This window comes from Fusarium solani (assembly GCF_023522795.1).
Source record: "Fusarium solani strain SB1 chromosome Unknown bctg00000003_1, whole genome shotgun sequence".
NCBI classification, from domain to species: domain Eukaryota; kingdom Fungi; phylum Ascomycota; class Sordariomycetes; order Hypocreales; family Nectriaceae; genus Fusarium; species Fusarium solani.
In genome coordinates, this window is record NW_027072154.1 from 3,715,594 (window position 1) to 3,740,620 (window position 25,027).

Consider the following 25,027-nt stretch of genomic DNA (forward strand, 5'->3'; position numbering starts at 1 on the left):
CTGAATCATACAGGAAGAGAGCGAGGAAACAGTTACCCAGAAGAGACAGGAGTTGATTCCAACAACAAAGGCAGAGCATATAAGACATCCATACATCAAACTACTCCAGCAATATCCTCGTAGCAATGGGTCCATACACTCAAAGTTCATCCCATCAAGCCACCGCCGCCTTGTCACCATTTGTGTGGCCATTGGTATGAGCAGCAACTTCCTTGACTGATTGAGCGGAGGCAGCCTCCTTTAGCAGGTCAAGAGAGTGGTAGTAATCAGTCGCCTTTCTGCTGTTGGCCTTGTCCTGCGCCACGCGGGCAAGCAACTGCTTGGTAAGAGGGTGCGCCGAGAAGCGGTCCGGTAGCCTCTCCCAGACCTTGTAATCGGTGCCTTGACTGTGGAGGACGCCGCAGATCTTTCGGGCGTACTCGGTGAAGAGAAAGGTTCGTGAGGACTCGACCATGATGGTCATCTGGTCTGTTGGAAGCAAGTTAGCGGTCACTCTCTTGATTCAGTTCCGGAAGACTCACCTGTTAGAATCCTGCGCGGCTCATTGACCTGAAGTGGCGTCTCGAGGAGATACTCATCACTGAAGCCTCCATGGGGCGTGTGTCCGCCCTCGTAGCTGCACCCGCCGGGCTGGAACTCGTCAGACCGACCAAGCCCAGCCCCGTAGATGCAGGCGAGCAGCTCGGTCGCGCTGTTACGGTGGAAGTATGGCGGGCGGAAGCTGTTGCTCGCCACATCCCAGCGTGGGCCGAACCAGAGGTAGTCGGCCAGCGGGACGTGAGGGTCGGATGACTTGGCTGTTAGTACTGTGTTGATGCTTGGGTCGGTGTGGTCGACTGTGGTTGAGTTTTGGGCGACGAATTTGGTCAAGTCGTACTAATGATTGTTAGTTATGGAAGATATCAAGAGGGGATCACTCACCTTGTAGGGAACACAGTTGCCGTGCCAGGCGACAACGTCAAAGGGGCTATGGTCCTGCTTAATGGCGACATGCTTTCCATTGTTTTTAACCACAATGGTAAATGGCACGTGCAGGTCTTCGTCGATATGGGCGACGGGGAACAAAAAGTCTCTCGGGTTGGCAAGGCCATGGCCTCCCAGAGGGCCAAGGTCTGGCAGCTCCCAAGTAGACCCCCAAACCTCGGCGATGTGGCCACGAGCAACCGACGTGCCTTCAGCCAAGTTGATCCGAAAGCGGACTCCGCGTTGAATGACGCAGATCTCGCCCGGTTGGACAAAGAGCTTGCCCATTTCTGTCTGGATGTCTAGGATACCCAGTTGCGGGGTGATGAGAAAGTCGCCGTCTGTGTTGCAGTAGGCCTTGTTTTCCATGGAGGTGTTGATCATGTAGACATAGAGGGCGATTCCCTGGCGGAGATTGGGATCACCGCTCCCACCGAGGGTGTGCAGGCCATCAGTGAAGTCGATCTTTTCATTGTCTGGGGGGAGTGGGAAGGGCGACCACTCTGCCTGCTCAGGGAGGGCCTCAACCTTTGGGTTCAAAGACAAGAAGCAGTTTTCGATGTGAGACTTTGTCTCAATGTTGGAGTAGCCCTGGTGAGCAGCAGAAGGTCTGGCTCGATACATGTATGTGCTCGAGTTAAGGGCCCGCGGGGCTGCAAAAGCAGAGTATGTGATACCCTCGGTATACAGGCCGAAACCGCGGTCTTGTGGGTTGTTCTGGCCGATGGGGAGCGCTCCGGGGATTACTTCAGACTGGTGTCGGTTTCCCCAGCCGGGTTGGTAGTCGTAGGGGTCATTCTCGCGAGTAGGCTTGGTCCTCTGGAGGTCGGTGTAGTGGAAGACCTTTTCGGGGTCAGTCGCGGGGACGCGGGGCTTCGGGGCGACAGTCATGGCGTTGAAGTGTCTATGGTGAAAAGCAAAGAAGCAGATGGACTTGTGATGTGCAGAGGATTATCCTGATGATGGTGATGCCTCCTCGTCGTGTCTCCTTGTCAGCATCCCGATCCACTTGACAACCCAAGCTACTTATAAGCCCCCTACCGAGAACCATGGTACCGGACTGGGACCCAGAAGCAGCACGCCCAAGATGCAGGCGGCTGGGCCCATTCCCCCAGACTGAAGCATCCGTGGTCAAGTGGGATCCGGGGAAGATGGGTTGCACTCCTACCCCAATGTGGGACGCTGTTGACTGACCCCACATGACGATGGCTTCTCCTACCAGGGTGGTATAAAGTATCTTGTGGGACACATTCACTCGCTCAATGCAGTGAGATAATCTGTGATCCAGTTACGCTGAAGTCATGCTGCGAACTTTTGTATCCTGCCGTCGTCTGGCTACGGCGATCCGGCTCCCATCTCAACCCCAGTGTCGCCGTCTGGGCTCCATCAGCGCCTTTGACTCTGTCATCTTCCGCAACTTGTTTGGCACACAAGAGATTCGCAACGTAAGGACCAATTTTCTCCTTGTGATTTCCATCTGCTGACGCTTAGCCAGATCTTTAGCGACGAGGCATACATCCGACGATGTGTTGATGTCGAGACGGCCCTCGCGCGGGCGCAGGCTCATTGCCGTGTCATTCCCGCCGACGCTGGTAACCAGATCACATCGCAGGCTGATGTTTCTGCTCTCGACCTCGATCGTCTTCGTAACGAGACCGATATTGTCGGATACCCAATTCTGCCCCTGGTGCGCCAGCTCAGCGCCATGTGTGGTCCTGCGGGAAAGTACGTCCACTGGGGCGCCACGACGCAGGACATTATGGACACGGCCAGTGTCTTGCAGGTCAAGGCTGGGCTTGAAGTTGTCGATGAGAAACTGTCTGGAGTCATTGCCGCCCTGGAGCGCCTTGCCGTTACTCACCGTGATACCCCCATGGCTGGGCGCACTCATCTCCAACATGCCCTGCCCGTCACCTTTGGATACAAGTGCGCAGTGTGGCTCTCTGGACTGTATCGCCATAGGGAGCGGCTGCAGCAGTTGAGACCTAGGGCTCTGATGGTGCAGTACGGAGGCGCTGCTGGGACACTTGCCTCGCTGGGGCCGGGTGAAGATGGCATCAACATTCGCAAGCAGCTTGCTTCAGAGCTAGGGCTAGCAGATCCGCCCATCACATGGCATGTGGCCCGTGATGGAATCGCCGAGGCAATCAACCTGCTGGCCCTTATAGGGGGCTCGCTCGGAAAGATAGCACTGGACCTCATCATCATGTCGTCTAACGAGCTTGGAGAGGTTGCCGAGCCGTTTGTTCCTCACAGAGGCGCCTCATCCACCATGCCGCAGAAGCGCAATCCCATTTCCAGCGAGGTCATTCTTGCAGCCTCCAAGGTCTTACGCTCAAACGCTGGCCTCGTCCTCGATGGCATGGTATCCGACTTTGAGCGCGCGTCAGGCCCATGGCACCTCGAATGGGTCGCCATTCCTGAAAGTTTTGTCGCGGCAGTCGGAGCGCTCCACCAGGCTGAGTTCACCCTTGCTGGTCTTGAAGTGCACGAGGGTCAAATGGCAGCCAACCTAGCCATGTCTAAGGGATTGATTGTTGGGGAGGCGGTCATGATGAGCTTGGCCAAGTACGTTGGTAGGCAAAATGCCCACGACGTTGTGTACGAGGCCTGCAAGAAGACGATTGAGCGCGGTGGGGAGGCGACCTTGCTCGCGACGCTGAAGGAGGACAAGAGAGTGGTTGATGCCATCCCGATAGAGGAACTGGAAGCCCTATGTGATCCGGTTAACTACTTGGGTTCATCTCAGCGGATGATTGACGATACATTGGAGGCATATAGGAAACAGTGAGAAGCTTCTGAACGAACTGCTGTGGTAATTTGTAGATTGAAGCATTGAATCAAGATCCATTCCCTAACATGGTGAACTCGTCGCTTCTATCAAGGTTATTTTGGTGAGGAGACCAACAAGACTGTAGGGTAAAGCTCCAGAAGACGAGTAGTCGAGTTTTTACTGGAACAGTGAATTACTGTTGTTGTATGGACTCGCCATGTCAAGAAAGCCCGGCTAGATGGCAACGAGCACGGTTTCCATGGCAATTCGGCATCATAGCAAGGCCAACATGACAATGTCTCTCGGTGCCAGAACCAGACGAATCATTAAACATTTAAAGCAAGTTGTGAATGTAGTATTAACTACTCATACCTCGTAAGGCTTGAAGTCGTCAGCTATCTCAAACGGCGCGTCCGTCAGGCTCTTCAACTCATCCACGCTGACCTCATCTACCAACTCCTTGAGCACTAGCCCATTAGGCGTACAGTCAAATACTGCGATATCTGTGATGATTCTTGACACGCATCGGGGACCGGTGAGGGGGAACGTGCATTCTAAACACCCTCAGTTAGAAACGCCTTTGTTTAAAGGATCCGTGCCATTTCCGACTCACCTTTTAGAATCTTTGGGCGCCCCTTTCGGTCAACATGCTCCTGGTGTTTATATCAGCATCAGGTCAAAACAATCGGAGTGCCGTTAGCCCTACCATTGTGACAACCACTTTTGTCTTTTCTGGGTTCGCGACCAAGTCCATGGCACCACCGATGCCCTTGACCTTGCCCGGAAGCATAAAGTTGGCGAGGTCTGCAATCATCAGCATTATTCTCTCAAGAGTATTTTCATCTCGAGACTTACCTCCGTACATGCTAACCTGCAGCGCGCCAAGCATCGTAAGGTTAATCTTGCCCGCCCTGATCATACTGAAGCTCTCTCGACTGCTAAAAGTCGAGGCACCCAGATTCAGAGTCACAGTTTCTTTCCCAGGGTTGATGAGATCTGGGTCTTCTTCACCAGGCTTGGGGTATCGCCCCATGCCCAAGATGCCGTTCTCAGACTGCAGTACCACCTCGACGTCGTCGGGCACCAGAGCCGGCGCCGCTAGGGGAATTCCGATGCCGAGGTTAACGTACATGCCGTCTTTCAGCTCTTTGGCGGCTCTTTTGATGATGCGTTCCCGCTTGGAGTTTGATGCTGTCTCTGAAAGTTGACCAGTTAGCAACAGTGCTACTCCATGTGTATGGCCTCTCACCCTTGACAATTTCCTCGGGATTCTTGTCAAACACCAGCTTTTCAATTCTTTTCGGCTCGGTACTCTCAATGACCACGTCGACGTAGATGCCTTGGAGGTGAATGCTTTCGGGCTCGAGCTGGCCAACCTCGACAATCTCGTCGGCTTCGACAATAGTGAGCTTGGCGTTTTTTGCCATGGCCTCGTTAAAGTTGTTCTGGGCCTTGCGGAATGTGCAGTTTCCCAGCCTGTCAGCCTTGTGAACCTTGACCAGGGCCACGTCGCCGAATATCGACTCCTCTAGGACGTAGTTCTTGCCGTTGAATTGTCGCGTTTCCTTCGCCTTGGACATGGTGGCCACGGTGCCGTCAGTGTTGTATCTTACAGGAAGCTCGCCGGTTTGGACTTGGGTTTAGCCTTGGTCAGCTACATGTCCTCTGCTCTCCAGGGTTTGCTATTACTGACCTATTGTACCGACCGCGGCTGGGGTGTAGAATGCAGGTACACCAGCAGCACCGGCAGCACACCTTTCAACCATTGTCCCCTGCGGGATCAACTCCAGACTGAGATCGCCAGTGAGATACATTTTCTCAAAAGTCTTGTTCTCTCCGATATATGATGCCATCATCTTGCTGATCTGGCGCGTCTCGAGTAGTTGGCCTATACCAGGTCAGCCACAGCCAGACATAGTGTCTGCTGGATCACGCACCTAGCCCAACACCTGGCATTCCAGCATTGTTGGAGACCACCGTAAGATCATTTATATCCTGTCGTGCGGCTACGGCGTTGATGAGTGTGTTCGGTACTCCAGAGAAGCCAAAGCCGCCAACGAGGACCGTCGAACCGCTCTTAAGCCCACCGATGGCGTCGGTCACAGATGAGGAGATCTTGTCAATTCTCCGCAATGCAGTCGAGCCAGAGAAACTGCGGTAGAAACATGGCGCTACGCGGGAAGAGGCCGTAGAGAGGCGGAATGCGTGCTTGAACATGTTTCTGGGCACAGAGACACCGCGGGTTGGGAAGGGCATTCAAATCGAGCAGCTGTAATTCGGGCGTATGCTGCCTTTGATAGGTAGTATACAACGTAAAATAAACACTTCTCCCCTTGTAATCATAGAAATGTACCTGGTTCATATCGGCATTCATGAGGAAATGCCATGAGCCGGCCCCACGTTGCTGCGTGGGACGCCCAACGGTCCCACATGAAGCTCAAGTGGATGATGCCAACTACCTACATACAAGGCATTTGAATCCATTATTTTTTGCAGGATTCCTATTGAAAATTGATGTAAAGAAAGCAATCAATCTTCCAATGCAATCTCGGATATTACCAATGCTACCTCTTCGACAGAGACTGGCGTCGCTCCCGCGGCCGACCCTGTTCCTCAGGGGCAATGCCACCCTCGCGGCCCCAAAGCAACCTTTGACCGGACTTCGGGTCCTTGACATGTCTAGAGTGTTGGCTGGAGTAGGTCAATTCCTATGTTTTACCTGTATCGCGTGGCTAACACGACACAGCCATATTGCGCTCAGATCCTGGGTGACTTAGGGTAAGCCAAGAACAATGGCTGGTTTGAGTAGACTCATATGCTGAAGAGAAGACAGAGCAGAGGTTATCAAGATCGAGCATCCTACGCGAGGTGACGACACGAGAGCTTGGGGACCACCCTACGCGCCATACTTGGACGGCCGAAGCGGGCAAGGCGAGAGCGCCTATTATCTATCGGTATGCAATTCACTAGATGAAACGACCAGGCAAGTTTCTAATCTCTTGGGTAAAAGGTCAATCGAAATAAAAAGTCTCTCGCCCTCTCCTTCAAAGAAAAGGCCGGCGTCGACATTATTACCAAGCTAGTCAAGAACTCGGACGTCTTGGTCGAGAACTACCTGCCAGGAAGCCTCAAAAAGTATGGCCTGGACTATGAAAGTCTGGCAAAGATCAACCCTAAACTCATCTATGCGAGCATCACGGGTTATGGCCAGACGGGGCCGTACAGCGACCGTGCTGGATACGATGTCATGGTGGAAGCGTACGTCTGAACACAGAAAACGGACGACATGAGTGGCTGACGAGATGGCTTTTCACGTGTAGGGAAATGGGCTTGATGCACATCACAGGGCCCCGAGATGGACCTCCAGTCAAGGTTGGCGTTGCGGTGACAGATCTTACGACCGGTTTGTACGCAGTCAACAGTGTCTTGGCTGCCATCATTGAGCGAGGGCAGTCCGGCCGGGGGCAACATCTGGATGTGTGCTTGAGCGATTGCCAGGTTGCTACTTTGTCCAACATGGCCCAGTCGGTCCTGGTAACGGGCAAGAGAGATGGCGGTCGCTATGGCACATCTCATCGTGAGTATTACCACAATCCTCAGGCAGACAGATCCTGACATGTTCAGCTTCGGTTGTCCCCTATCGTGCGTTCCGCACCAGCGATGGGGACATTCTGATTGGCGGCGCAAACGATAGGCTTTTTGGCGTTCTTTGCAATTGTTTAGGGAAGCCCGAGTGGGCGAGCGACGAGCGCTTCTCGACCAACTCGTCACGCGTGGCGAACAGGGAGGTTTTAGAGAAGTGGATAGAGGATGCGACAAAGTCCAAGACAACGCAGGAGTGGCTTGACATCTTTGAGGGCACAGGCCTTCCATATGCCAAGGTGAATGATCTGAAGGATACACTGAATCATCCACACGGTAAGGCTCCCTTACAAAACCCTTCAAGTAACAAGGACCTAACCGTGGTATAGTTACGGCGAGAGGGATGGTTAAAGAGCTCGATCATCCGGCGCTGGGGAAGCTCAAGGTCCTCAACAGTCCCGTTCAATACTCAAGAACTGGGCCATCTATACGAACTCCTCCACCATTGTTGGGACAGCACACCGAGGAGGTTCTGGCCGAGGTCCTGGGACTTGACGCAGCCGAGATTAAGCAACTGGAGCATGACCAAGTTGTTAGTGTCGATAAAGGTTCGTCGTAGTGTATCAGTAATTTAGACCTGAATTAGAGGATCCAAACCGCCATCCACAAACCAATACACATCCCTTGTTGCGTGCATCATGGCATCTGCATATGGCCCCAATGTCCCACATGAGCTGCATCAAAAGCTGTGGGACCTGCTTTCAACTTCAAAGTGGGACCTCGGTTTCTATATACTCATCAGTCCAGATGTGCAAAGCGTCGGAGAAGGGATTTGTTGATCATACATCTTGTTACTTCTAGAGATTGTCAGCATGGCTCCGGGACAGGTTACCACCGCCACGTTTCCGCAACAGCTGCTCGCAGGTATGTGCAAAAGTCAACCGCAAGACAAATCGCATAGGCTAAGAGGAACGCCGAATCCGGCATAAATACAGGCGGCGTTGCAGGAATCTCTGAAGTGAGTCGACCGCTGCAAATGACATCAGCAGTGTTTAGCTGACAATAGTAGATCTTGATCATGTAGAGCGCCCAAGCCATTTAGATGCATGAGTACAAGCTGATAGAGGTCACAGGTATCCATTAGACGTGGTGAAGACGAGATTGTGAGCGAGCGAGATTACAGTCGTGAATCGGATTCTCCTAACAACTCTAAGACAGCTCCAACGAAGCACGAGCGGAACCGTGGTTTACTCAAGCATGATAGACTGTTTCCGCAAGATAGCCAAGCAAGAAGGGTACGCTAGCTGGCCCCCCACAACTCGAAAACGCTGACTGTCTTGTCAGTGTTGGCCGCTTCTACCGAGGAATTCTGGCCCCGATCTTGATGGAGACCCCCAAGAGGCGCGTACTCAATTCAGCTCAGTTCTTCATTCGAGATATTAACACCATCGTCTCAGAGCAACGAAATTCACAGCAAATGACTCCTGGGCTAAGTTCTACGCCGATGTGTTCCAGACCCAGCGTCGAGACCAGAAGCTCGCCATCCTCACGGGTGCGAGTGCCGGGGCCACCGAGTCCATCGTTGTCGTACCATTCGAACTAGTCAAGATACGACTTCAGGACAAGTCTTCTGCAGCGAGGTACAAAGGCGTTCTCGACTGTGCTGTCAAGATCGTTCGTGAGTCTGGACCCCTCGGCCTGTACCAAGGCTTTGAGAGCACCGTGTGGAGGCACATTGTCTGGAACGCTGGCTACTTTGGGTGTATCTTTCAAGTGCGCTCTCTTCTACCGACGGCTGAGACGAAGAAGGGCACCATGGTGAATGACTTGGTCGCTGGCTCTGTAGGCGGAACGGTTGGAACGCTGCTCAACACACCTTTTGACGTTGTCAAGAGCCGGATTCAGAGCACCACTGGAGCGAGGGAGGCTCTGCCTTGGGTGTGGTCTGGTATCTTCAAGGTTTACAGGGAGGAGGGAGTTGCCGCGTTGTACAAGGGGCTTGTGCCCAAGGTTGTGCGTTTTGCACCTGGAGGCGGAATCATGTTGGTCGTATACTCCTTCATGATTGACTTGCTCACGTCGGGAGAGTGAAAAGGAGATCGGATACGTACTGCCCTCGTTTGATGCGATGCTTGCCATCAGAGCTACTCATGAGATCAAGGGATCCCAGTCAGTCATCAAAGCCAAGACAACATTTTCCATCAACTCTAAATGTCTAAATTCATAGGTATTATACCAAAACACCATCAAGAGATACTCACTCCAGATTCCCAGAATTTCATGCCTCGGCCTTTGCAATCTCGTGCTTGGTCCAGTCCGTCAACCCTCCCTTGGCAATAATCTCTTGCAGATTCTCTGGGAATTGGCCAACCTTTTCCTCCCAGCGCTCTCTGCCTTCACCTTTCTGCACCTCAACAACACTCCGAGCAACGTCCCATGTCAGAGTCCAGCCCGTGCGACGTGTCGGTATTCTCTCCGATGCAGGGAACGTCGCCCGAAGGCGCTCAACGAGTCGTGGCACTTCCAGTCCCAAGAGGGCATTGTTAATGCTGTTTCGGGCGAAGATGCTGGAAAAGGTACTGGCGACGACAAGTGGCATCTGGCTGGCCAGGATGGCCGTTGCTGCTTGATCTCTTGATGAGCCGCAGCCAAAGTTGCCTCCCGAGACGAGGATGTCGTTGGGCTTGGCGATGGACCCAAATTCTGGGTCATAATTCTCCATGCACACCTTCGCCATGCCCTCTTTCGTAATGTCATCCTGATATGTGTCTAATAGAGGGTCAGTTGAGCTGCCTAGACTGATTAAAGCGCAGCCGGTAAGTCATCACTCACATTTTCCAGCATAGATGTTGTCGGTCTAGAGAAAGAAATGCTTAGTATCTGAAGTTCATACACTAGATAAGGAAACTCAGATCAAGGTTATCGGCATCACAGAACAAAAGCTCTCCAGTGATCTTCTCCGGAAAACCTGGCAGAATCCGAGTGGTTGCCTTTGCATCCTTGCCGTCGTCCTTGGGGACAGAAGCCTCCACCCGGTCGATGAAAGTCTCGAGTTGCTCAACAGCGCTGTCGAGCTGACTCAAAGGGGAGGCCGGTAAACCAGTACCATAACCGAACTGCACGCCGTTGAAGTTCTCAGGGGCCTTGTATACACCAGTGCGCGAGAGTCTGCCGCTTAGAGCGCTAGCAGCCACAACCTCGGGGCTGGAAAGGTAGGCATGAGCGACTGTTAGCACAATTAGTCTTCACGATCGAACATGGTAAGGATAGAACTTACGTCTTGAGCCCATCCGGCCCTTGAAATTGCGGTTCGAGGCAGAGATTCCAACCTCACCATCCTCCAGCAGGCCGGTTCCCGACCCGATACAAGGTCCGCAAGCAGCAGGGAGAGGAATCGCCCCGGCGTCAAGTAGTGTCTGCCAGCTACCCTCGTCTTCAGCGATCTTCTGCTCATTGATCGAAGTTGCCGCAATGTACAGTTTGACATGATCCGCGATCTTCGGAGTCTTGCCGCCGTTGGCCACGGCGGCATCCTGGAAAACTTTGGCGGCAGCCTTGAGATCGGAGCTTCGTGAGTTGTTGCAGCTCACAATATAAGCTTTATCAACCTTGATGTTCTTCGGCTCAAGCTCGCTCAGCGGGGTCGAGACCTTGACAGAGTTAGGTCCCGAGATGTAAGGTGAGAGACTAGAGAGGCCAATGTAAAGCTTCTTGGCGTAATGGGCTCCAGGATCAGCTTGCACAGGGTCGGCATACAGCTCGTCAATCTTCTCGTGTGTGATTCGCTCACGGGTCGTTCGGTCCTCGCACATTGCCGCCTCTATGGCCTTGTATCGTAGCCAGCGCTTCAGAGTCTCATCAATCGGGAACTATGACACATTCGAGCATTAGACATGATCAACCGACGCAAATTGGGGATGTACTAGTACTAGACCACTCAGTTGACATGTTGCTAATAGTGAGGTGGTCATCGACAGGGATACTTGACATGGTCTACTCGGAGCCAACGAACTCAACACTGTGGTTAAGTACATCCGTAGGGAAGAGGCCGCAGAGCGCTACGATAACGTCCTTTCCGGCCGACCTCGGAGTGTTGTGGCCAATTACAGTTAGGTATTTATTAACAATCTCACATGCTAACCGTCTTTCCTGACCGTTCACCGCTGGCTCTGTACCATGTACGATCTAACTGCAGATCATATGGTAACAGCCGAGACCAGCATCGAAAACGGCGCCAAATAGGAGGTGATTAGAACCAATCTCCAAAGTAAGTAGGGCATCACTCTTCTCTAATGAAAGCAGAGGCCACGCCAAGACCGGTGCTGCAATAAATATTAGCATCCGCTTCAGGACGCGGGTTTCATGACTCACCTAGCACACATGCTGATAACCCCGACCTCCTTGTCCTGGCGAGCAAGCTCAGCGAGGAGCGTGGCCAACTGCCTCGTCCCAGTAGCTCCGGTAGGGTGTCCGATAGCAATGGCACCTCCGTTGGGGTTGACCGTATCAACGTCGAGGCCGAGCCCGTGGATGCAAGCCAATGTCTGGCTGGCAAAAGCTTCGTTCAGCTCAAAGATGTCGACATCCTTTTGCTCGATCCCGGCATGCTTGTAGAGCCTTGGGATAGCATACAAAGGGCCCATTCCCATCTCGTCCGGTTCACAGCCTGCTACTTGGGTGCCCAGGAACCGTGCAAGGGGCTTTAGACCACGGGCTTCTGCCCAAGACCGACGGGCTAGGATAGCTGCCGATGCTCCATCGCATATCTGAGATCTATTCAGCAGGTTAGCTTGGACGGTAAGAAGTCTGGGGCTCAACACACGAATTCCCTGCTGTGCTGCCACCCGTCTCGATAAAAGCCGGCTTCAGCTTTGCCAGCTTCTCCAGTGTGACACCAGCCCGAATAGTGTCATCGGTTTCGACTCGAACGCGGCTTTTGTCCTCTCCATCTACGACAGTATACTCGACAGGTACAATCTCGCTATCAAAGTGACCGGCAGAGCGTGCCTGATTTGCCCTGCTATGACTGAGGAGAGCAAAGTCATCCTGCATCTGGCGGCTAATCTTGTAGCGACTTGCCACATTTTCCGAGGTGATGCCCATGGGCATCAGACAGTCGGCGGCCGACTTGACGGCGGTGCCTCGGAGGCTTGGGCCTACGTCGGCGGGCACACCGCGGGTCTGATAGTTCTTGGACATGCTCTCAACGCCGCCAGCCATGGCCACGTCGATTTGACCAGCCCAGATGGAGTGCGCCAGGTGGGTAACGGCCTGCAAGCTGCTCGAGCATTGTCGGTTGACGGTGTGAAAGGTAGTTGTCACTGGGAAGCCAGCATTAAGAAGGGCCATTCGCCCGGTCTTTGCGAAGCCTAGCTCGGCGAGGACGTTGCCGATGAGGACGTCTTGGACATCCTTGGCTTCGATGTTGGCTCGCTTTGGGGCTTCCGCCATGATCTGGCATTATCCAGGTGAGTTAAGGCACAATCTATTAAGTTATCCTCTCTTACCGGTCCCAAGATGTCTTCGGGCCAGGCATCCTTGAATCCGCCTTTGAACGAGCGAGTGATGGGGCTTCGAATGGCTGACAGGACGACGATGTCGTTGGGCGACTTGGTCATGAGCGCTCGAGCGCTTCTCGTAATTCTCGACATTGAGCCAACTGACTATCGATTTGAGCCTATAATGAAAATGCATGATCGGCTCGTAATGGTTTATTTTGCGAGTACTTGATGTTTGATGCCCATGATGGGTGGGATGTGGGACATGAGCCAGCCCCACGTGGAGACCAGCCCGTCTTATTCTCTTCTTCACATCGCGACGTCATTCCCCAAACACCACGATTGAGATTTTCCAAGACAAACTCCATCATGTCTTTCGAATTCGGTATCGAAACGTTTCGTCCTGCCTTTGACGACCGAGAAACGCCCAAGATCTCGTACGGTCTGCGGTTCCCGGAAGCCTGCTTGCGGCACTGTAGAGATACCTTCTCCAGCTCCCGGGTTTACATCATCTGCTCCAAGTCGCTGTCGCAAGCAACCGATGCACTCGACCGTCTTACCGCTGCACTCGGCAACCGAGTTGCGGGAGTGAGAATCGGCATTAGCCCCCACACGCCGATAGCGCAGGTCCTGGAGGTGGTGGAAGATGCCCGCCATCGCGACATTGACTGCCTGGTCACCCTCGGCGCTGGCAGTCTTACAGACGCTGCCAAACTGGTGCGTCTAGCTTTGGCCAACTCTACTACCACAGAGGAAGATATGAACATTCTCTGGGGTACGGCAGAGAGCAATCCAAGGCTGAGCAAGGACATTGTCAAACCGACCATCCCTCTCATCCACATCCCGACTTCGCTCTCCGGGGGCGAGTATCAGGCCATCGCCGGCGGAACAGAGTCCCAAGGCCACGCCAAGAGGACCTTTCACTGCGAAAAAGTCGACCCCGAGCTCGTCATCCAGGATCCAGAGCTCTGCCTCACCACACCCGCCTGGGTATGGCTCAGCACTGGCATTCGATCAGTGGACCACTGCGTAGAGACGCTCTGCTCGCTTCTGTCGAACGAAAAGGGCGACACCTGGGCTAAGAGAGGTCTTCCGAAATTGATCTCGGGGTTGTTGGAGAGCAAGGCAAACCCGAAATCGCTACAAGCACGGCATCTCTGTCAACTGGGCGTCATCGAAGCCATGTGCGCTGTGTCGAGCGGTGTTCCTCTTGGAGCCAGTCACGCAATTGGACATCAACTTGGACCTCTCGGAGTCGGCCATGGCGAGACAAGCTGCATTCTACTACCGGCCGTGTGCAAGTTCAACCTAAAGTACAAGGCAAACGTCGACCGGCAGGCCATGGTCAAAGATTTGCTTCTGGGACAAGCGGAGGTCAAGCAGCTGCTAGAGTCGAGGGGACTCGATGGAAAAGATCCCGACCTTGGTGACATCTTGGCGGCTGTGATTTCGGCCCTGGAGATGCCCCGGTCGCTTGAAGAGGTGGGTATTGGTCAGGAGAGCCTCGATACACTTGCGCGAAATAGTCTGGAGGATATATGGATCCGGACGAATGCCGTGCCAATTACGGAGGAAGCGCAGGTCAGAGAGATTCTAGACATGTGCGCCAAGAAGCAGTAGTCAAGTTTTGTTGATACGGTACGAGTTGTTCACGGCCATTCAGACACTGAGGTCAAGTAGTGTTGTTTCGCCCTAAGAAGACAAGGCAACACGTTCGCAATCCTCTTCACTGGGCCAGTCAGTTTGTTTCTGTTGAGGCCTCCAGGATTTAGAATCAACTAGTGCTCATTTCAACGAATATCTGGTCGAGAGAGCTCAATTGTCTTGCCAGGAGAGGTCATCAACTCCACAGCCGCTGAACCGGCAACACCTAGACAACTCGGCAAAAATAGACCCATACTGCAGAGCAGCCAAAGATTTCCCTTGTAAAGCCAACCATCAACTACCGACACTTGGACCCGGAGACCCTTGTTTCCCCACGGGGATGCGGGGACATGTTTCTTCCCACATTGCATCAACCTGCGTTCGGCAAGCCCCATGTGGAACCTCGGCCAGGTCCAATTGATCATGTAGCCCCACAAGGATTTATGGTGTTGAATAGAGTATAGAACTTGGGTCAACGGCATTGAGTTGAGACACTAGAGAAACCAAGTACAACTGATCTAACCTGCCATACGGATACCTCTCAATTGACGGACCAGACGGAAACAGAAGCCATGGCTGACTATCGGGATCTTCAGGTGTCCATCATTGGCGCAGGTAGGTGCAGAATACAACACACCGACTTGACAAGCTGCTAAGCCGCCCGTCTCAGGAATGGGAGGACTCACGGCCGCTCTCGCATTTGCCAAGAAAGGGTTCAAGCAAGTTCACGTCTACGAACAGGCACCCGCCCTAGGCTTTGTGGGCGCCGGCATCCAGATCGCCCCCAATCTGATCCGCGTCCTCGATAAGCTAGGTGTCTGGGGGAACTCTTCCCTCGAGAAGGAGGCCACCTATGTCAAAGAGGTTTACATCTACGATGGCCCGTCTAATAATGAGTTGGCGCGCGTTCCCATGGAAGATATCCATCAGAAATATGGGTACTCGCATTACGCCGGCCATCGGGCTTCGCTGGCGGGCAACATCTTTGACGCCGCAAAGGCTCAACCCAATGTTCATTTTCACTTTGGCCAGACGCTGCAGAGCGTCACATCTTTTGGGCCCGATAAGGTCACTTTTGTCATCAAGAGCGGTGATGATGTCGAGCGTGTCGTTGAGACCGACGTCCTGATTGGCGCCGACGGCATCAAGTCCCCAGTCCGAGAGTCGATACTGAGCTCTCTAAACCTTTCCGCCGAGGTCGAGGAGACTGGTACAGCAGCCTACCGCATTCTTGTCGAGCGGGAAAAGATGGAGCCTTATCCTGAGCTACTGGAGTTGATCGACAGCGACGCCGTTCGCCGCTGGATAGGATCTAAGCGGCACATCATTGCTTACCCGATTCACAACCACACGATATACAACGTCGCCACAGCTCAACCCGACGTCAACTTTGCAGGTTCCATTAACGCGACTTGGACGAACAAGGGTGACAAGAAGGCCATGAAAGACGTTTACTCTGACTTTTGCCCCTTGGTTCAGAAGCTCCTCGACCTCGTTCCCGATGGAGACGTCGTGGAGTGGCGGTTACGTAGCCACAAGCCCCTGGACACATGGACCCTCGGTGGCGTGGCATTACTAGGAGATGCTTGCCACCCAACCCTCCCTCATCTATCCCAGGGAGCCGCCATGGCCATCGAGGATGCCGCCGTCCTAGCCGAGGCCGTGTCCCTAGTTCCAGGGGGAGGAGCAGATCGTCAAGAGCTCGCAAAGACCCTCAAGGTGTACGAGCTTGCAAGAAAACCTCGAACATCTACTCTGGTAGAACTTGCTGCTTTGTCTGCCCGGACACTGCATCTAGGCGAGGGCAAGGCCAAGGAGGAGCGGGATCGACAATTCGCAGCGGCCAAGACCAAGGGGGCGCCGGTGCCGGATAAGTGGGCGAGCCCGGAGATTCAGAAGATGATCTTTGAGCACGAGTGCGTTGGAGATATCCGAGAACGGTTCAAGGAGCTGTATGCGTCGCTGAGCGGGGGGGTTGATGAGGCTATTACTGCGAGAATTTGACAAGTAGGAGCGATGAAGCGTGAGACGTAAATTTACATCCATTCAACTCACACATGGCCCATTTCTCACGGCCTCTCACCGTGGCGTGCAATCCCTGAGGGTTATTTCTCACGCCCCTCAAAAACTTCTAGATACGCGTTGGTGGAATGACATGCCCCAATCATCTTTGCACCATCAGTTTGGGGCCTCAACACATGATCCATTGCTTATATATGGGACCACTGGGTAGTTCAGTTGACCGCAAAGAACCCTTGATGATAGTAGCGCATGCCCCATGTGTAGTTGGTCTCGTGGTCCATCGGGTGTATAGCACACTCACATATGCACACACATAAATGAGTTCATAAACGTGCATGTTCTGGCCTGTCAAACGATGGTCTGATTGGAGTCCCATGTCCTCCTCCCGCTAAGCTTTCTCTGTTCTCACCCCAACTTGATCACCTTGGAATAATACCCCATATCTTCCTGCTGCCAGCCATCTCATAGTGTCCATCGAAATGACTTATTCTCCTTGTCCGTGATGTCGTCCAGACCATGTTGGAACTCGGGTGCGCCGTACTTGGCATCGCGGCCTGCGTTCCGCCTCGCAAGGAGGAGTCTCAGTCCGAGTGATATAACACAGAGGGTGGCGAAGCAGATGAGTACGCCAGTGAAGCTCTCATCATATCGTGGCGCGTATTTCCTTCTTTGGTCAGACCTAGCTAGAGGGGAAGAATAAAGGTCAACTCACGCGTCGAAAAGCAATGGCCCGATAATGTTGCCAAAGCAGTACCCAATCCAAATGCCTGCTGCATAGGCTCCCTTCTTGGAGTATCCCGCCACGTTGGACGTCCCCAGTGAGATAGCCTGCAGCCAGCAGCCGGAGAAGAAAGAAATGAGGTAAAGGCCGAAGATACGTCCCGCCGGCTTGGATGACGGGAGCTTCCACCTGTTCAAGAGGTCAGAGAAATACAGCTATCTATGTAAATAAGGCAACTTACACCAGACTACAACCCAGAATCACGGGCAGACAGGCAAGGGCCGAGGTGCGTAGTCTTCCTAATCGCGTCGTCCCTAGGTAGCCTGCTCCAAGGACAGACAGGAAGGCCATGGCACCGAGAGGAATGTTGAGCAAAAGAGAAACACGTGGGGAGAAACCCATGCCGGAAAACATGATGGACGCAAAGGTTGTTAGGGCAGCGGCTCCTGTGTTGGAAAGCAACCCGATGGCGGCGAGACACCAGAGCTGATAGTCCAAGAGGGCTTCTCGCACTTGGTAGCCTTTCAAGCGAGTGTTTTCTGTGCCCGAATTATCGCGTCGACTCCGCTCTAGGAGCAGTCTCTTCTCCTCTAGGGTCCACCCCTTGGCCTCTTGGGGCGTGTCTGGGAAGATCCAGATTAGCGACACTCCCCACGCGAGGGTCACAGCACCGGCGACGAGAAACATGTACTGCCAAGGTGCCAAACCGCCTCCCGTGATGTGAGCGAGACCAAAGTTGACCAAAGGGCTGATCAGCAGACTCCCGCCGCTGAAGGAGTACCACCACGAGCTACGCAACTGTTGCTCCTCGTGTGTATACCAGAGTCCAACAACCAACATGAGGATAGGACTGATTCCGCTCTCCACCAAGCCGAGAAAGAAGCGGTTGGCGAGGATTCCAGAGTATGATTTGCACGCTGGGGTCGTGAGCACGATCATGGCCCAGATGATGTTGAGCGTACTGCAAACTCGTCGGGGACGGAAGCGCTGGGCGAGCAACGAGCATGGGTACATGCCTACCATGTGGCCGAAAAAGAAGATGAGCATGACCCAGGAGTAGCGGAGGCCGGACTCCAACCCGAGATCGGAACGCAAGCCGAAAATGGCGGCCTGGGAGATGACGGCTTTGTCATAGTATTGGAGTGCATAGGTGATGCAGAGCTGTTCAAGGCTCGGTCAGATGGACTTTGCGTCGTAGAAACAAGTCACACATACAATAGGCATCAGCTTCCAGTCGATCTTGCGGACAATGCGCTTGTTAGTCTCGCTATCAAGCGTGACGGGTTCAAGCTCGGTGATGTCCTCCACGGCATCAAGCGAAGGTTTTCCAACCGCCGAAGCATCTTCGTGGGTAGTAGAGTCTCTCATGTTGAGCAGAGCGTTGGGATTTGATTTTGTGATGTAGGAGGATGGACTGCATCAAGGACATCTCTATCTTCCATCTGATAGACAGTCTCCTTTATAACGGAGCCAGCTTGCTCCTCGAGCCCGGGGAAACGCAGGGACGACTTGAAAATCTGGGGTAACAGGGGCTAGGAGTCCGGGGAAGCAGGGGGCAGATCCCTCGGGAGCTAAGAGCGTGGGGCCAGATGAAGGAAGTCGATGTCCAAGATCGTCCCACCTTTGTTTATGTTCATTGTTATTGTGGCTGTTGGTTCTGCGGTGGAAACACCATGAAGATCAACAATCGTCCCACCTCAGCCCCACGCTGAGGCCTTCTTGACGAGAGGATGGCATGTTGCATCTTAATCCTCTGTAGTCTCTCAAGCGTGGGGCAGGGTAGTGTTGAGTTCGATGTTGAGGGATTTGAACCTTGCATTCTCACAAGCCCTTTCTGGAGACATCAAATCGAGGAGCTTTTCTTTCATTGACAGCAGGTGTATGCCTCCCATCATTGCAGTCTAGTCTACAAAGAAGCATCAAGGAAGCAGAGTTGGGCTTAAAAATCTGCAAACGTTCCGGTGCCCGTCTGATAGCATCTTGTTTCACCATCGTGTGTATAGCCTGAACTTACTGCTCTGAGACGATCAGACTAGCCATTCCCATACCCTATGTCAAACATCAGTAACTAAGGGACTACTAAATGAAGTCGAAACAACAGAAGACTTACTGAACCGATGCACATGGAAGTCACAGCAATCCTGGCACCCGTTTGTTTAAGCTCAGCCAGAGCTGTGACAATCTGTCGCGCCCCTGTACAACCGAGGGGGTGGCCGATGGCACTATCAACACATGGTTAGCTACACTTGCACTATTCATTCAAGGAGCCGGAACTCGTACATTGCTCCACCGCGAGGATTGACGCGGCTGGGATCCAGTTTCAAGTGTTCTACACAGTAGACGAGCTGATTCAAGTTAGTTTCTTAAGGATTCTCAAAGAGTTTTAGGGTTTCATACCATAGATGCAAACGCCTCGTTGATCTCAAAGACGTCGACGACATCCTTGGAGATGCCAACTTTTCCCAACAGCTTGGGAATCGCAAGAGAAGGACCGATACCCATGATGCGAGGATCAAGTCCAACGACGGTCGATTTCACAAACTTGCCCAGAATAGGCACTCCCAACCGCTCTGCGACATCACGGCGCATCAAAAGGACCGCAGCCGCACCATCGGTGATCTGAGAAGCATTCCCACCTGTCGTGGTAGCGGGAGGCCACTGGGGGAATGCCGATCGAATCTTAGAGAGTCCTTCCTTAGTTGTTCCATAGCGGGTACCGTCATCCTTGTCTACGACGACGGTGCATGATTCCCCCGTCTTAGGGTCTTTCCATGTAGTTTTGATGGGTACAATTTCCTGTGATGAGAGGCCAGACTTTTGAGCGCGCTCGGCCTTCTGCGACGAAGCTGCTGCGTACTCATCCTGCTTCTCTCGCGTGACGCCAAAATCGCGAGCGACGTTCTCGGAGGTCCACGGCATTGGCATCTTGATATCCTTTATCGTTTCGTTCTTCTCAAACTCCTCCGGGTAATCAGGTGATCCGTTGTCAGGGTTTATACTCATGCTCTCGGCTCCAACGGCTACACCGATGTCGATGCCACCAGCGGCGATCTTGTTCGCTACTGATTCCACGGCCAAGAGACCAGAGGAGCACCAACGACTAACTGTTGAAATCGCTGTTGTGGCTGGGTAGCCTGCGGCGATGGCTGATGCCCTTGTCACGAAGGGAGCGTCTTTGTGGAGGACATTGCCGACGACTATCTCTTCGACAAGGCTCGGGTCAAAGCCAGCCTTCTCCCGGACGTTCTATAAGAATCAACAAAGTCAGTCCCGTCAAAGTATTTGCGATGAGAACTTGAAGATTGACAGACCTTGAGAAGAGGTTGAAGGAGGCCCTCCAGAGGCGTATCCTTCAAGTAGCCCTTGCGGGCTTTGGTCAGAGCAGTGCGCACGGCGACGGTGATAACCTAGGTAGTTCGAAGTTAGCCTACCATAATTAGTTATGAAGCTCTGGTCTGTGACTTACCACATCATTCGGCTTTGCTTCCAGCAGGGCATGCTTGGCTCGTTGATCCGAGGTCTCAAGCTGCTGTGACAGCTTCTCTAGTCTCTGGGCGGCAGCGGACATGGTTCGTTTCTTGACGCTAATTGGAATGTTAAAAGTGAAGTGCTATAATCATCCAAATGGCAAGCGCGAAGCAACTTATAAGTCTGGTCCCACAAACATGTACGACTCTCCGGCGGTCCCGTTGCAAGGTAGCTGTGCCTCGGCCTCGGGTTACCTGAAGGAGCATAGCTCGGCAACCCCACACAGATTCGGCATTTTTCATGGAGCTTATAAATACACAACAATTGCCGGCGTGTAACCTAAACTTGTCATGAGGATATAAGAAGGTTATGAATCAATAATAACCTTGTTCCATTACATGGCAGAGGTAATGGCTAGAGCCTAGACAGGTTTCCACATCCCGGGATGTCAACAACTGAAAAGGCACACACTAACCACCGCGCCCTTTGCTACTTCTCCTGGCCGTGTCTCTTTCTCTATTAATAAATACAAGCATTGAATTCCATGCGGTAACTCTCTATTCATAAATCTATGAGACATTTGTGCAGTAGTAAAGCTCTCAGCCCAACATACGACAAGGTCAGAAGCTTGGCAACAACTAAACGATGAGCACACCCTGCCCTATACCTTTGACATCGGTAACCTCGGGATATTGATCTTTACAATATAAGTTGATTAACTCTGAACCTGTGTTCCTTTCCAACCCATATCTAAACTCCGCAGTCTCTTACCACGATCCATCTTCCATGGTGTAAGCCAAAAGTTAGACAAGCCAGTCAGAGGATGAACCTGATTGGCCATGACGAAGTTTCCACAATGCCAAGACTTTTTGAATTTCCTCTTTTGGCAATGCCCTCATGGCTCAATCTCCCTTAAGTCCATGCTTGAAGAGAAAAGTGTCACCAGAGAGATCCGGTCTCAAGTATAAAAATGTCTAGATTCTCTCTATCCTTAGCTTGAATTTATCATCGGCCTCAACATTTCTTCTCCCATTCTTCTCTGCATTCCAGAAATCCTTTGAATACCCTCACTGCTCACCTCTCCTCCACCTCCATAATGCCTTGCAAGAAAGACACCAACGACTCGCAGTCAGTCCCCTCAAGATACATGGATCCTTTCCCTCCCAACTTTCCTCCCATCTTCATCAAAAATCAGTTCCGCACCACGATCGACCTCCCCACCAAGGAAAAGTTCCCACAAGCACAGGGTAGCTGCGCCGTCATCACTGGTTCAAACACTGGCCTTGGCTTTGAGTCTGCCAAGCAGCTCCTCTCTATCGGGCTGTCTCATCTCGTCATGGGTGTCCGGTCCCTTGACAAGGGCAGGGCGGCAGCTGAAAAGCTTCAAGCCGTGGCGCCTTCTGCAAAGATCGAGGTCTGGCAGCTGGACATGGAATCGTACGATTCCATTCAAGCCTTTGCCAAAAAGTGCCAAACCAACCTGTCGCGGATTGATGCTATTATCCTGAACGCCGGTCTCGCCCCGTTTGTTTTTGAGAAGGTGGCTGCAACTGGACACGAGAAGGCTATCCAGGTCAACCATATCAGCACAGCACTTCTTACAATTTTACTTATCCCAGTATTGAAGACCAAAGTAACTGGACAAGGCCCGCCTCGGCTTACCATCGTCAACTCGCTCACGGCTCATCTATGCAATTTTCCCAACAAAGATCAGCGACCCCTCCTGGCTTCTTTTGACGACACCACAATTACCCCTTGGAGCGGCCAGGAGAGATACGGCGTGTCAAAGCTGCTGAACCAACTCTTCATCGTGAGACTGACAGAGAAGGTCAATCCCAACGAAGTAATCGTCAACATGGTCGACCCTGGTCTTACCAAAGGCACTGGTCTACCGCAGCACGCCACAGGAGCTGTCGCGGTGGCTGCCAAGGTGTTTAACACCATCGCAGGTAGACCACTAAACAGGGGTGCGGCGACGTATGTGGATGCTGTGTTTGGGCATGGAAAGAAGTCCCACGGTTGCTTTCTCATGAACTGCCAGATTTCTCCGTGAGTTAAGGCCCTCTGCAGGTAAGGAGCATCGCTAACACAGTCTAGGCTTGCCTGCTGGTTCTACACCGATGGTGAAGTACTGTCGGAGCAGGTGTGGAACGAAACACTCAAAGAGCTCAGTTTCGCTGGAGTGCAGGATATCATTGCTCAGATGTAGGGGGAGTGGAATGTCGCGAATGTCGTTCATGGTACTAATCCCTGCTGTGTGGTTCCTATGGAGATGGAGTTGAAACTGGGTGGCCAAGTTGTATCCTAACATGATATTGAACAATTAATTGGACCAATTTGTGATTGAATAACTTGGAGGACCCTCATACATCCCTGAAGCATACCTATAGAGAAAGCTCTACAAGGTATCTATCCTAATCCACGCACATGTTCGCTCCAGTTGCCCAGTCAGCCCTACGCGGGCTTACCCGGCGGTCGGATTTAAGCATCCGGCATTCCGGGCACCAACCTCGTGTGGCGACTCTGTTTCTTCAACCACCTCATACATCTTGACAACTCCACCGGGGCCGACTAGGACGACCTTTACCGCTTCCCAAGTTACTAATTCGAAACTCTATCGCTTTCGAGAATCATATAAGATCGACTGTACCATGCCAGGTCAAAGGCGACACACCGCTCCAAGTACGCCGGCATTCAGGCAACAGCTTCATGACGACTAACACCTGTTACAGACCGCCAACTTGAGTTCGTCGTCGAGGAGCCATCACAGAAGCCTAGCCGGAAAAATCAAAAGCTTGTAAAAAGCCATGTGTCTCGAGGCAGGCCCTCACGAAAGGATCATCAGGGGCTCAAATCTTGGATCCTAAAGAAAGACGCACAAAAGGAAGTAGAAATCCAGCATGGATCTATCCCTGCCCGGGTTGGGTCAGATTTCTCGCTGCTTGATTTTCCAGAACCTCTTCAGCCCTATATGAAACAGGACTTGGTTAGATGTATGTCTAAGTGATCGCTGGCTTTTTCGTCACTAACCTAACTTAAAGCTTTTTACGGGATGAAGGGAGCATTATATCCCTCAGAAATTTGCCTTCAAGTCGACGCCACGCAATCTTCTTGGACGACCAACCTCTTGGTCGATTTGGTCTACTTTCACTCAGCAATATTCTCCATCGAGGCTTACTTTGACCAGTATTTCGGCAGAGACCAGGGCACATTGTCACATTTCCATTTCCTCAAAACACTTCGACTCCTTCAAGAGCGGCTCAACGACCCTGCCAACCCTGCGTCTATATCGGATGCTACAATCATGGTCGTTGTCACTCTGGGCTTGACTGCTGAACTTATCGGTGATCGTTCCGCCGCAGAGAACCACTTGGCCGGTATGGCAAGGATAGTTGATCTTCGAGGTGGTCTTGAAATGCTCAGATTCGACAATGCTAGGCTTCCCGCTAAAGTATGCAGGTATGTAACACACATATCCAGTTGAGAGTCCGGCTAACATGTATCAGAGTTGATCTTGGCCTGGTTCTTCGGTTCGGCTGTAAACCAGTCTTTTTCAATACAAATATTTCTTGGGACCCATACATCGCGAGCCAGGGCCTCATACGCGGCCTGAGGAAGGTCAACGTTCCGGAAACTGAGGCCACGGCGTTTATCAAGACCTTGGATAAGAGATTAGCCAACGTCTGGAAAGACCTACAAGAATTCTCCATGCTCGGCAATCTCGCACATCAAACGTCTCGGAAACTACAGCCAAACACTTTTAGTGAGATCATGGTCTCGATTCTGTACCGGTTGCTGGCTCTGTCGTTTCCAGAGTCGCCCATCGAAGATTCCCTGCGTGTCGGGATGATGGCATTTACGGCGACAATATTCTTTCGATGGCGGAGCATGAATCAACGACAAAAGTTCTTGGATGATATGTTTCAGGATACTTTGTCCAGGTTAAGGGAAGCTTCTGCGAAACCACCTCTTGGTGTTTTGTTTTGGCTTCTCATGGTATGGAATATTACTGTTTCTCCAGAGAACGATATGTTTGCAGAGTGGATGTATGGCATTGTTCAAGACCTTGGCTTGCGTTCATGGCCAGAGGCCCAAAAGGTGTTGAAGTCAGTTCTCTGGATTGGGTGTTTGTTCGATAACTCCGGCCAACAAACCTTTGACGTTATACTGTCTAGGAAAGACAGTAGTAACTAGAATACCAATGCGTCAAGCACTTGGCAACAGTTTAGCCTCCTGCCTATACATTCAATTCTTCTCGCGAAACCGTGTTCAGAGTGAAAGATATTTCATCAGAGGCAAATCTGCCACACGTATTTGATATTCAACATATATACACATAAGACCCCTATGTACACC

The 25,027-nt window shown here is 52.3% G+C and overlaps 10 protein-coding genes across 10 annotated transcripts; 5 read left to right on the forward strand and 5 right to left on the reverse strand.

The window, feature by feature from the left end:
- Positions 1-154: 154 nt before the first annotated feature.
- On the reverse strand, positions 155-1,854 carry MRS44_006744 (uncharacterized protein; the record flags this gene model as incomplete). The annotated part of the gene is made up of 3 exons (XM_046283772.2): positions 155-468; positions 522-876; positions 922-1,854. The coding sequence occupies 3 exons, from the start codon at positions 1,852-1,854 to the stop codon at positions 155-157; spliced, it is 1,602 nt and encodes a 533-aa protein (XP_046139639.2).
- Positions 1,855-2,264: 410 nt separating this feature from the next.
- On the forward strand, positions 2,265-3,754 carry MRS44_006745 (uncharacterized protein; the record flags this gene model as incomplete). The annotated part of the gene is made up of 2 exons (XM_046279272.2): positions 2,265-2,408; positions 2,459-3,754. 2 exons carry the CDS (start codon positions 2,265-2,267, stop codon positions 3,752-3,754), a joined length of 1,440 nt encoding a protein of 479 aa, XP_046139638.1.
- Positions 3,755-4,102: 348 nt separating this feature from the next.
- On the reverse strand, positions 4,103-5,953 carry MRS44_006746 (uncharacterized protein; the record flags this gene model as incomplete). Its single annotated transcript, XM_046279271.2, has 7 exons — positions 4,103-4,290; positions 4,350-4,389; positions 4,443-4,540; positions 4,592-4,933; positions 4,986-5,369; positions 5,430-5,624; positions 5,674-5,953. 7 exons carry the CDS (start codon positions 5,951-5,953, stop codon positions 4,103-4,105), a joined length of 1,527 nt encoding a protein of 508 aa, XP_046139637.1.
- A 344-nt stretch (positions 5,954-6,297) lies between these two features.
- Positions 6,298-9,409, forward strand: MRS44_006747 (uncharacterized protein; the record flags this gene model as incomplete). Its single annotated transcript, XM_046270382.2, has 9 exons — positions 6,298-6,432; positions 6,483-6,514; positions 6,570-6,690; positions 6,747-6,994; positions 7,057-7,313; positions 7,361-7,654; positions 7,708-7,926; positions 8,180-8,242; positions 8,793-9,409. The coding sequence occupies 9 exons, from the start codon at positions 6,298-6,300 to the stop codon at positions 9,407-9,409; spliced, it is 1,986 nt and encodes a 661-aa protein (XP_046139636.2).
- A 187-nt stretch (positions 9,410-9,596) lies between these two features.
- Positions 9,597-12,969, reverse strand: MRS44_006748 (uncharacterized protein; the record flags this gene model as incomplete). Its single annotated transcript, XM_065621869.1, has 8 exons — positions 9,597-10,116; positions 10,214-10,544; positions 10,596-11,187; positions 11,460-11,487; positions 11,602-11,640; positions 11,690-12,091; positions 12,141-12,772; positions 12,826-12,969. The coding sequence occupies 8 exons, from the start codon at positions 12,967-12,969 to the stop codon at positions 9,597-9,599; spliced, it is 2,688 nt and encodes an 895-aa protein (XP_065477941.1).
- Positions 12,970-13,185: 216 nt separating this feature from the next.
- Positions 13,186-14,436, forward strand: MRS44_006749 (uncharacterized protein; the record flags this gene model as incomplete). The annotated part of the gene is made up of 1 exon (XM_046274527.2): positions 13,186-14,436. The coding sequence occupies one exon, from the start codon at positions 13,186-13,188 to the stop codon at positions 14,434-14,436; it is 1,251 nt and encodes a 416-aa protein (XP_046139632.2).
- A 596-nt stretch (positions 14,437-15,032) lies between these two features.
- On the forward strand, positions 15,033-16,464 carry MRS44_006750 (uncharacterized protein; the record flags this gene model as incomplete). Its single annotated transcript, XM_046279270.2, has 2 exons — positions 15,033-15,075; positions 15,131-16,464. 2 exons carry the CDS (start codon positions 15,033-15,035, stop codon positions 16,462-16,464), a joined length of 1,377 nt encoding a protein of 458 aa, XP_046139631.2.
- A 480-nt stretch (positions 16,465-16,944) lies between these two features.
- MRS44_006751 (uncharacterized protein) lies at positions 16,945-18,571 on the reverse strand (the record flags this gene model as incomplete). The annotated part of the gene is made up of 4 exons (XM_065621870.1): positions 16,945-17,149; positions 17,195-17,392; positions 17,445-18,364; positions 18,419-18,571. 4 exons carry the CDS (start codon positions 18,569-18,571, stop codon positions 16,945-16,947), a joined length of 1,476 nt encoding a protein of 491 aa, XP_065477942.1.
- Positions 18,572-19,213: 642 nt separating this feature from the next.
- MRS44_006752 (uncharacterized protein) lies at positions 19,214-20,771 on the reverse strand (the record flags this gene model as incomplete). The annotated part of the gene is made up of 6 exons (XM_046271969.2): positions 19,214-19,252; positions 19,314-19,425; positions 19,484-19,548; positions 19,601-20,449; positions 20,515-20,610; positions 20,670-20,771. The coding sequence occupies 6 exons, from the start codon at positions 20,769-20,771 to the stop codon at positions 19,214-19,216; spliced, it is 1,263 nt and encodes a 420-aa protein (XP_046139629.2).
- A 996-nt stretch (positions 20,772-21,767) lies between these two features.
- On the forward strand, positions 21,768-24,865 carry MRS44_006753 (uncharacterized protein; the record flags this gene model as incomplete). Its single annotated transcript, XM_046283771.2, has 6 exons — positions 21,768-22,720; positions 22,769-22,876; positions 23,112-23,353; positions 23,404-23,664; positions 23,713-24,130; positions 24,178-24,865. 6 exons carry the CDS (start codon positions 21,768-21,770, stop codon positions 24,863-24,865), a joined length of 2,670 nt encoding a protein of 889 aa, XP_046139627.2.
- Between the last annotated feature and the right edge of the window lie 162 nt (positions 24,866-25,027).